We start from the raw sequence: 12,136 nt of genomic DNA, 5'->3' as shown, positions 1-12,136 counted from the left end.
TTTTTTTTTTGAAATTTGTGAGGTGCTTGTATATTAGTCCTCCGTTTTGACCTAACTTTATAAATTTAGGGTCTATGGGCGATTGCAAAATACCATTTTTTACCCATAGTGGCACTTTTCCTATAAATGCCTTTATATATAATTTATTACTATTTAAATATAAATAAAAAATATTTTTTACAATTTATTTTATTGATTTTTATATTTGATAAAACTTAATACTTATTATTTAATGATTTAAGTTAATTTTAAGTTAAATTGTACTTAAGTTGTTGATTTAAAACTTATTATTTAATTTTTTATTTTAAAAATTAAGATTATTTGATAAAATTAACTTATAATTTATTTTAAATTATAAAATTAATATATTTACCCTCATATATTATAATTAAGGTAAAACGGGTCGAGTAACGATGGAGGTTACAGAGTCGTAAAAGATATAACGAAAGTAATTAGAATAAATGAGAAGTAAAAAAATAAAATAAAAATGCGAATTTAAAAATAAGTTAATTGTTTTTACTTATTACTTAAAGTTAATTTTAATTTTAACTCATATCATTAAGTTATTTTATTAAACATATTTAATTTATTTGATGATTTAAATTAAATTATTAAGTCACTTTAAGTTATTAAAATGATTTACCAAATACTTACTTAGTATGATAATTACCTTACTTTATACCCTAGATTTTAAAATTTTGTCAAATACTTAATTTCAAATAATAAAAAATGTGAGAAATTCTGATGTATGTATTTTTTTTTTTTTTGAGTTTATTAATTTCTTTATTTTAGATTTTTTTTTTCTAACTCATCTTAAATATTCTAACATTTTCTATGATCGATGAAAACATCCATCATTTTCATATGGCATGAGAGTGATGCGTATAAGACTTAAGTTTCTGGATTTATAATAAAACACTGTACACAATGTGTGGCTGAATTGGGATATGATTTCTTGGAAGTAACATTAATGATTGGCATAAATATGAATTGGTTCACAGCCCAAGAGCATTGCCCATGGCACATGGCTTTATGTGTAGATAAGATCATATGAGAAACATGATGCCACCTTGTTTTGTTTCGACATCCACTGAGTAAGAAAAAAGTTAACCTCTTATTGAAAATACTACTTTTTAAAAATATTTTTTCACAACATGTTTTTTTTAAAGAGTAACATCAAAGACATGAGCAAATTAAGTAAAGTATATCTTCTAAAAAGAAAATTATTCTTCACATCTAAGTTAAAATAAATAAATAAATAAATAATATAGATGTGGATTCTAGACTATCTTACGTAAAGAAAAATCATTTTTCATATTTAAGTTTTTTTTTAAAAAAAGGAAAAACATAAATCAAGGATCTGAGACATCGTGATTTTTATATTTGAAGAGATCGATATATTTTTTATAGGACATTTTTTTTATGTATATTTAATGTCTTGTGCATTAATTGAAGCTTATTTAGATTTTGATTATAGTGTTTCTCAAGGACTAACAAAAAAAGGAGAATAATTAATTTTATTTAATAAATTTAAATTAAATCTAAAAGAAATCAATTTAATTAGCCATGACTTTATTACTTATTCACTTTCCTTTAGATAGTTTCCATGAATGAAGAATTAGCTTGCAACATGGTATGTCCTTCTTTCCCACTATATATCACTTAAAATTCACCACAATAAGTCATTATTTTAAAGCTTTATTTAAAGCCGGTTTGATAATAATTTTAAGAAACGTTTTTAATATTTTTAATACTTGAAAATTTCCATCATTAAAGTGTTAAAAATGTTAGAAACTTTTTTTAGAATCACCTCCAAACACACTCTTAGAGTAATATTATATATGACATTATTATTATTATAATTTGTGTTTAGTCCTCAAAAAGTACTAATAAAAGAAAAAAAAATACTGAATAAAATGATTTTTTTTTTTTTAGCTTTGATTGTCCTATGAAATTTTTTAAATAAAATTAGTTAAAAACTTTTATATTTTCAAATTATTTAATATTTATAGTAATAAGTTAAAATAAATAGAATGAGTTTAAAATAAAAAAAATTAAATTTTTTTTTATTTATTTTAACTATATTTTTATTTTCCTTCACTCTTACTTTTCCTCTTTATTTTGATACTTTCTTTCCCTTACATTTTCCTTTAAATTGTTCAAGAACCAAACATAGCCATCATGTTGAAAAGATTGTTTGAAAATTAATGCAATTTTTTGTAATAATTATTTAAATACTATTACAAAATTAGATCCATTTGGAAGAAGAAAAAAAGGGATTGTTTCATTTTCATTATTTAAAAGGGGAGATTTCAATCGCATCATAAGTAGAATTTTAGGAAGGAAAATGCTATGGTAATATATAGAGGTATTTATAAAACAAGAAATTCAAACAATTAAATATGTATAATGAGATCTAAACCATTAAAAAAAATACAATCCAATGAAATTTAAAAATATGTATATAATATTATCACCTGATTAATATTACATAAATATAAAAAAAATGCAGTTCTATACTACATCCAAACCAAAACATTAAGAGAATATTGATGAAATAGATTTTCAATCAAATCTGGGGAAGGAATCTTTTTAAGATGATGAAAAGAGAAATAAAGTTGATGCTTTATGTTAAAAAAAAAAAAAATTGATCAAAGCACGCCACCTATGGAATTTTCAAACCTAAGTTAAAAGAGAATTTCCTTAATTTGGAAAAAAAGAAAAAGAAAAAAAAAAAGAACACTATTAAAATTGCAAAAAAATAATAAATAAATAAAAAGATGCTAGGTATATTAAAAAATTTATCCAATATTTAACAAAGACTTTTGAGTCGGGGTGCCCACAGCTACCAATCAGGTTTTGACTATCTTATTTAAAATCTAATATTTAATGAAAAAATTAATTTTTTTTTATGATATTTAACGTCATATTTAGTTTAATATGTCTTTAAAATAAGTAGGATATATTAAATATTGAGTAGGATGAATTAAAGAGGGGTAGACTGAAAATTATTATTACAAGTACTTCATACCCACATCCAAAATTTTCTATATATTGAAAATATTTTAGTAAATTAATCATATGATTAAGTATAATTATTGGTATTTAATTCCAAACATATTCTTATTGATGGAAATAAGCTTCGAGTTAACTTTTAAAATGCTCAAAATCTAAATTTATTGTTTTATTGACAAATTTTCTATCCCAAGTCATAATAAAAAGGGTAAAATGAAGAAAAATAGATGAATTTAAGATAAATAACTTTCTTGTAGAAACGTGTTGTTTCAAACTTTTACTAGGAGATTTTTTTTATGATTATATGGTGGCAGTTTTTGGGCGTTTTAATTCCCAAAAACCATTCCCCCATTTCTCAATTTTGTTGAATTGGGTCGGGTCAACCCACTTGGTTTCCCAAACTCAACTTCAACACTCATACTAGAGCACACAGCAAATAATCCTTGATGAACAAATTAAGTATCAATTAATTAATTAATTAATAAAGATATTATATTCGGTTCTTCCACCGAATGACAATATGGATTCTGAATCCAGCTCCTCTTTACAGACAAAAATGGAAACCTCACACCCAGTCACCCAAGAAAAGGCCATGGAATTCCCTTCTTTCTATGATTCATGGAAAGGGATCTCCCTCTCTTCACTTGCTTTCATCACCATTTCTTCTCTCCAAATTGGACTTTAGCAATCCCATTGGTCAATGCCTTGGCTTAGTTGCAGTCTTGTACAAAATAAAGCCAAAAAACTAGAAAAAAAATAATAATAATAATGAAGACTCAAAGAAGATAATTATGATATTGATGAGCAAGTTTTCATAAAGAATTGATAATAACCAAGTGTTGCTGCCATGATTAACATCTTCTCTCCGGCCCTTGGTTTCTCCGCCTGCAATTTCTCTATATAATTCCCCCAAGAGGACTACTTCAAGCCATTTCCCATCATGGGTTTTCATCCATAAAACTTTCAATTCTTTTTTCTTTTTTTCATGCATTTTTTTCTTGTAATTCTGAGAGAATATCGATCCAATAATGGGTGCAAAGCTATGTTGTATGAGTCTGTCTACCTCAGACTTTAATGAGTCAAAAGCCATTGAAGGACATGAGCAGAAGCCACCACCAAGGTCGACCATGCTCAACTTCACCACCAGGCCTAGATGCATGAAGAAAGAGGAGGAGGAGGAGAAGAAGAAGAAGAAGAGAGATCATGACCAGTGGCTGCCACCTGAGAAGAAATCTATGAAGATGTGTAATCTAGCAACTCTGGAGGAGTGGCTCTTGTCCTCTCCGGGGATGAAGCAGGACGACTCCATAACCGGGGGTGAGCTTCATGTTTTCAAGCAGCTGTCCAAACATAGGGTTCACCCATCTTCAAGTAGGGTCCATGCAGAGTTGATCACCCCTAGTCCAAGAGACAGAATAATCTCATTGGAGAGGATTGATGAAGGAGATCATCATGGAGGAGGAGAAGAGACCTTCGAGGTGGGTTCCTCAGTGGGCAGAAGCAAGAGTGGGCAGCTGGGGAGAAAGGTGACGTTTAGGTGGCCAGAGGCTGATATTATCGTATTTTACTCACCGGAGGGGACTTCCGAAGAAAGTGATGAACACTCTCCTTAGGAATTGTCCAAATAACGGTGCTACACTTTTACCACTTTTTTTACCATTCGGTATAAATAAACGAGATGGTGATTAATTTAGAATGTGTTTGATAGTGATTTTAAAAAATATTTTTAATGTTTTTAATACTTGAAATTTTCAAATATTAAAAAATCTAAAAACACTTTCTAAAATCACTATCAAATACAGTCTAAATGATAAGAGATGATAAAATAACAATAAAAGTGATGGTATAACTTGCATTTTTCTTCTATAAATTATCAAGTATATATGGGAGTTTGTTGTGTCAAGCTTCTTTTAACTTGAGTTATTCGCCTTTTGTATGAATTTGAAGGTAAAATTTCTTTGTCAATGCGATTATATATATATATATCTCACATGTAAGTAATATTGATGGATATGAAATTCATAACTTTATCCCCATCTCATAACATTTTTTTCTCTTGAGAATATTTATTATATATATATATATATATATATTGATTAGGAATTTGAGACATTTTTAAATATAACAAATAAATATATAAACAAACTAGAATATGGGATGTCACTAAATTCATTAAGAACGATTAAAAAATATCACAAACTTTCTTAATTTAAATGATTTTTCAAATCTATTTGAATTATTTTTCTTTTTTGACTTTGATTGAAATTTGTGTTAAACCCAAAATTTTTTAATGAAGTAATATTAATAATATAAAAAGTTTATTAAACACAAAGCAACTTCCAACGTAAGTGGAAAAAAATAATCTCTATTAAAAATAATCTTTTTAAAATTTTCATATTAAATCTATTTTTAAATAAAAAGTTATTTTAATAAAATTAGTGAAAGCATAAAAGTTTTGAAGAGAAGGGTCTAAAATTGGAGGGAATTTAAAAAAAATAAAAATAATATGTTTTGTCATTTTCCTTCTTGAGTTGATGGTTTGGTAGCCGAGAAAATTATGGCCACGTGAACTTATATCACATTTCAGCTTCTAAAAAGGTCCCCGCAGATAAAATCTCTAAAATACAAAACCCTAACCACCATTTTCACCCCTTTTTCCCACTATCCAAACGAGCCCAAAATTTCCCACCCAAATGCCAGTCCAGTTTGAGTAGTAAAACTGGAAAAGGATGCTTTACTTACCAGCAAAGAAAGAGAGAGTTGAAAGCAAAGTGAATACGGAAACATGGAGCGTCATTTGGGGGTGTACTACGCACTTTGTCAAGTAATCAAATTTGACACAAATATTTTTATTAAATAAAAAAATAAAATGAAAATCACATGGAATTGCGTTAGAGTCACACTTCACATGGTTTGAAAATCTTGAATCTAAATTCAAACAATTTAATATAAATTTATCATTAAAAAAACAAGACTAACAATAATGAAAAGCCAAAAAATCGAGGTTGAATTTGGAAATCAAATTTTTTTCTAATTTGATTTGAAAAACAAGGTTTTTTTTTTAAAAAAAAATTATTAAAAATGTGATAATTTTAAAATTATTTTTAAATCTAAATTTTTTAAAATATCAATTGGAAGTTGTTTTGTAAGGTTGTCTTTTGAAACAATGAAAAAAAAAAACTCAATATTAAAACTGGAATTATATGATAATTTCTAATTAGATTTTTTTTAATTCTATTCTTTTAAATTCTCATTAAATTGAAAATATTTTTTGGATGGTTGTATTTTAAAAAATATTTTTTTAAATTGTTATATTATTTCAAAATCCTAAAATAGAAAGTAGGGGTACTTGAGGATGACTAAAAAATAGTAATATATTATTATAATAACGAGAATAATATTCTCAATTCTATTACGTTATTAATGAGAGATATTTGGAAGTTATCTCATAATCTAAATATTCGACAAATTTTTTAATTAAAAAACATATTTGTAATATAAAGTCTATTATTAGGGGGTCAAATTTTCTTTAAAATGTTATAAAATTTGATCTCAAAAATTATTGTAATTCATCTTTTAATAGTATTTGTAGGTATTTTATATATATATATATATATATATATATATATATATATATATATATATATATATATTATGATATTTTGATATTTTTGGTTAATTATTGGAGCCAACAATAATATCACCCAAATTTTTTTTTCTTTTATCAAAACTTGATATACGTAGTCCATCTTCCAATTAATGAAAACCAATATTTCCTTTTCTTCCTTGGTCGTACCAACCATTCTTCTTGAGAGCCATGAAAGGCCATAAATACTCGCTGCTCACCTTGTATTTCATTCCCCATTCTCATTTCTTCGTACCAGTGAGATTGAGACAGTAACAGAGGAGAGCTTGTTTGCTTTGCCGGAAAGCCATGGCAGGAGTGAAGCTAGTTGTGGCTCTGTTGCTCCTCGTCTATGTGAGTTGGGCGGGAGCCCTGGTGCACCACGTCGTCGGCGGCGACCGTGGCTGGGACACATCTTCCGATATCGAGGCCTGGTTGTCCAACAAAGTGTTCAGAGTCGGAGACAAAATCTGTAAGCCCTGTGACTTATGAACATTTTAGTTATTACATTTAATGTCTATTGCATGGTGAGTTGTTGTTAAACTGGACTATTACAACAAAGAGCAGGGAGGAATTCGATTCGTGCGATGTGAGCAACCCCATCAGGACATACACGGAGGGTCTAGATGCTGTATTAATGGGTTGCGAAGGGATTCGCTACTTCACAAGCAGTAAGCCAAAGAGCTGCAGAGACGGCCTGAGGCTACTTGTGGAGGTCCAGTCCAATCGTGAGATCAAGAGCGATGCCAAGTCAGAGACCGCTGCAACAACGCTGGCTGCTGGGCCCATATCCTTTTCTGCTGGAGCCCCCGCTGCAGCGACCCTAGCTGCCGGGCCCATATCCTCTTCTGCTGTAGGCCTTGCTGCAACGACCCTGGCTGATGGGCCCATACCCTCTTCTGCAGTAGCCCCCGCTGCAACGACCCTGGCTCCTGGGCCCATATCACCTTCTGCTGCAACCCATTTCACTTGCACCTAGACATCCTTAATTTAAAATTTTATTAAATACCTTTCTTTTCTTTTTCATTTATTATTTTTATTTATTTCTATTTTAATTTAAAATAAAAAAGATATTTGATGAAATATCAAAATCAAATGTATTTAACCTAAACCTCGACATGAATAAAATTTACGCTTGTTTTTTATAGGTATGTTGATCCATTCATCCCTAGCCACAATTCTTTCTGTGGCAAACAATGCTCCATGTGTCTTGCTCTACAAGGATTTGGATATGTGGATGGTACAATAGCTTCCTTTGCACTCATTAAATGCAGTGTTCCTTAAACAATTGAAGCTCACAAGCTACAATTTTTTTTTCACTTTTTTATCTTTAATACTTTATTCTAAAATGATTAGGTAGAGATTGTATGAGAAGATTTATTGAATTTTTCTAGTTAATGTAATATCACATATCCTAAATTTTAGTCTTATATTATTTATGCACCTATGTGTTCTTTTATAGTTTTTTTTTATCCATCTTATAGATTTAATATTTGTTTTTTTATAGTCGTCTAAAATAAATAAATAGTTTAATTAAAAATAAATAAAATCTATATTGAGTGAAAATTTTATATAAAAGTAAAAAAAATGAAAAGAAATAATATATATATAGTGGGAAAAAATATATTTTTATAAACACTTCAAAAAAAACACAAAATAAGAACTTGAGTTTGAAAATTTGAAGTTCAATATATTTATTTAAAAATAATTAATATTTTATATACTTTTTCTTACAAAAAATATAATACGCCAGTATATGTAATTTAAATTAATAAGATAACTTAAATACAATAAGATTGAAAAATAAATGAAAATGATGTAATGATTGTGTCAAACTATAAGGGTAATTTGTATAAATACAAAAAAAAAAAAAAATCTTAATTTTCATCTAAAATACAAAATTTAAATCACATCTTTGTTTTTAATCTTTAATGATTTCAAAACAAATATAATCTAAAACTCTTTGCCTATATCTCAATTAATAAGTATCTAATAAATATAAATTCATGAAGGGTTATTACATAATATAGTATTGTATTATGATATAATATAATGTAGTATCATACCATATAATCATATTACTAATTATTAATATATTTAATATACCAATAATGTAATAGATAGTATGTTTTAATACATTATAATAATTATCATACAAGACTGTCCATTATGTTATTTTAATTATTTTGTATTTTTTACAATTAACTTTATTTTTATTCTTATAAATGTTGCATGGTATTATCGTCTAGAGTCTTCTCATATGTCAGATATTTGTTTTTTTATAGTTACTTAATCTTTTAATTTTTTACTATTCTTTCTTCAAATAAATTTCTTCAATTGAAATTTATCATACTAACTTTGGATATCACTAATAGAATATCAATAATTTAATGTTTAATAATTAATAATAATTAGTATCATATTCTTTTGTATGTGTGTCATTCCCAATGGAATGACTTTCTTTGATCCAAATTTTAAAAACCAATTTTATTTACTATTAATAATCATCATTGTATTGAAAAATTAAATTGGTGTTTGTATTTTTTTTTTGTATAAAAAAAAATCAAAATATTTAACTAAGTAATATGTTGATATTAACTAAAATAATTAAAATGAATTTGTTATTAATTAGTTGAGTTTAGTTATGTTGATTGATATGAATATAATACTTTTAGTTGAATATAAAAAGTTAAAAAACAAACACCACCTAAGTCAACAAACCTTACATTATGGACTGAAATATCGATAAACATGCATTATATATCAATACTTGAATTTTATGGATAAATTGGAAATATCGGTGGATATTTTTGCACAAATATCGACGAGACAAAAATTATCTCAAATTGATGGAAATGCTTAGAAAAATCTAAAGAATGATAAAAAAAAAAGCAAAAATATACATGTTAAAGTTGTTTTATAAATGTAATTGACATAAATATGGTTAAAGAAAAAAATACTACTAAACAATTTACGATACTTGGATTTTAAGAATAGAAAATATGAATTTTGGAATTATACACTTAAAAAGTTAGAATTGAGTTAAAAAATATTTGATTTTATTAAATGAAAACAATTTACACATAAACATAATACATATGAAATTACAATAGTCCTTAATACCAAAATGAAAATCGATGTGGTTCCATCATATTGTTAGATGATAGAAGTTCATCTTGTCAAAGACAATATTCATACCAGGACATGGAGCTTCAATAGTATTGATTATAAGTACGAACATATCATGTATAAATGATATATAGATTTAAAATAAAAAATAAATAAAAATGAATAATAAAAAAATGATAAATATTAAAAAAAAAATTTCAAAAAAATCTTTGATATTTCCCTGATATATCGGTGATATATATGATACATCATCAATATATCTCCGATATTTTGGCATGCTTCCTCCACTACTCCACGTGTCGTTTCACGCTCAATTTTTTGGTCGATTTATAATTTCAAAACCGATATTTCGTCGATTTTGCCAATATTCCTCCCTTTTGATAATATGTGTTGAATTTCGTTTTGAGATCGCCCGATATCTGATATATTGGTGAAATTTCACCGATAAAATCCAATTTTTCAATCCATGCCGTATATATATGATTTATATAATAATAATTTAAAATTCTTAATATTGAGAATAACGTATATCTTTTCATTTTGCGTTCATGTCATTCTTAATAAAATGATTTTTTTTAATACAAATTTTAAAATCTAATTTTTTATTATTAATAATCATTATCTGGAAATTAAGTCAACAAGTTGCTAATTTATATGATTTGTATAATATTTATTTTTAATTTTTAATAGTCAATAATGATATATATCACATTTTTTATTTTTTAATAATTAATAATAATATCTCTCATATCCTTGTGTCATTCTCAATGGAATGACTTTCAATAAAACAAATTTTAAAATATAATTTTATTCATTATTAATAATCATTGCATTGAAAAATGACTTTTTTTATTATTAAACATATGAGAACAATTTCCCTCCACCGACGTACCGAGAGTTTGAACTATGTGTAGGACTTTATGTGCTACCAATTCTCCTAAATTCGATAAGTGTCAAGAAACACACATACCTTAGTCTTATAATATATTTACCAAAACGTTTACAACATTCAAACACAAAAAAAATTGATGGACACTAGTCAAGACCAGCCTTCAATCTACCAATATAAATAATTATTTATTATTAAAAACCATGCAAAAAATATTTATTTCAATATTTTAATATTAACAATAATAGTGAAATGGGTTAAAAATAGTATTTTGATTATTTATTTATAGTTCGAAACTAGTATTAATTAATATCAAGTATACAAAATTTCAAAAAAAATAATTATTAATCTAATATAAACAACCAAAATCCCATGAAGTTGAGAATGAAACATCTAATAGACCAATCTACCTGTCATGGGATACTGGAGTCGTACCTATAAGTCAAACATAAAGAATTCTCCTTTTTTTTTTTTTCCTTAACTTAAAGAACTGCGTAAATGAATTATTTGAATTTTATTTTATTTTTACTTTGATTGGAATCTGTGTTAAAGCCAAAAAAAAATTAATGAAAATTAATATTAATATTGTTTGGTAGCCGAGAAAATTTATGGCCACCTCAACTTAGAACACATTTTGGATTCTAAAAAATCCCAGCCGATAATACAAAACTCTAACCATCATTTTCTCCCTTTTCTTTTTCCCAGTATCCAAAAGAACCCACAATTTCCCACCCAACAGCCAGTTCAATTTGAGTATCAAAACTGGAAAGAGAAGCATCTTTTTCTAGAGAAACAAACAAAGAAAAGAAGGAAACATAAAGATGCTTTGCTTACTAGCAAAGAAAGAAACTGTTGGAAGCCAAGCGAATACGGAAACGTGGAGCGTCATTTAGAGTGTACCACGCTCTTTGTCACGTGGCAAAATTTTACCCCAAAAAAAACAAAAAATCTCACATTTTAAGTTATTTTATTAGGTTAATTTTATTTACCTTCCCTAATATTTTGATTAAATACATTTAGCCCGTAAATTTGAAATTTCATCATACACCATGAAAAGCGAATAAAAATAAGAAATGAAAAGAATAAGAGAGATAATTAATGAAATTTCAAATTTATAAAAATGTACTAAGAAGATGTGAATGAAATTAACTTAATTTTATTATAAATATTTTTTAATTTCAAATTTGAATGATTTTCTTATATATCAAAATTTATGTTTGATAAAAATTTAAATTCTTTATAATTAAAAAAGAGTAGCAAAAATTGATATAAACGCAACAATACATATAAATCATGTTACATGTCACAATAGGGATTTAAATAAAATGTCACGAGTTTTATTTAAATTCAAATATAAGCGAGTATTTGGTAAATCAATTTAATAACTTAAAGTAACTTAATAATTTAATTAAGTCATTGAACAAGTTAAATATGTATGGTAAAATGATTTAATGATATAACTTAAAGTAAAAAATAAT

General features: G+C 26.4%; 1 protein-coding gene across 1 annotated transcript; it reads left to right on the top strand.

Moving 5' to 3' along the window:
- The first annotated feature begins 6,891 nt into the window (after positions 1 to 6,891).
- On the top strand, positions 6,892 to 7,634 carry LOC117924328. The gene is made up of 2 exons (XM_034842938.1): positions 6,892 to 7,112; positions 7,208 to 7,634. The coding sequence occupies exon 2, from the start codon at positions 7,278 to 7,280 to the stop codon at positions 7,617 to 7,619; it is 342 nt and encodes a 113-aa protein (XP_034698829.1). The 5' UTR covers positions 6,892 to 7,112; positions 7,208 to 7,277; the 3' UTR covers positions 7,620 to 7,634.
- The last annotated feature ends 4,502 nt before the right edge of the window (positions 7,635 to 12,136 follow it).

The sequence above is a fragment of the Vitis riparia genome, chromosome 10, assembly GCF_004353265.1.
Source record: "Vitis riparia cultivar Riparia Gloire de Montpellier isolate 1030 chromosome 10, EGFV_Vit.rip_1.0, whole genome shotgun sequence".
NCBI classification, from domain to species: Eukaryota; Viridiplantae; Streptophyta; class Magnoliopsida; order Vitales; family Vitaceae; genus Vitis; species Vitis riparia.
The sequence above is the reverse complement of the archived record's forward strand: the minus strand, read 5'-3'. Positions and strand labels throughout refer to the sequence as shown.

Excerpts from the sequence above, each read along its gene's own strand:
- LOC117924328 (XM_034842938.1), top strand. The coding sequence starts at position 7,278 with ATGGGTTGCGAAGGGATTCGCTACTTCACAAGCAGTAAGCCAAAGAGC.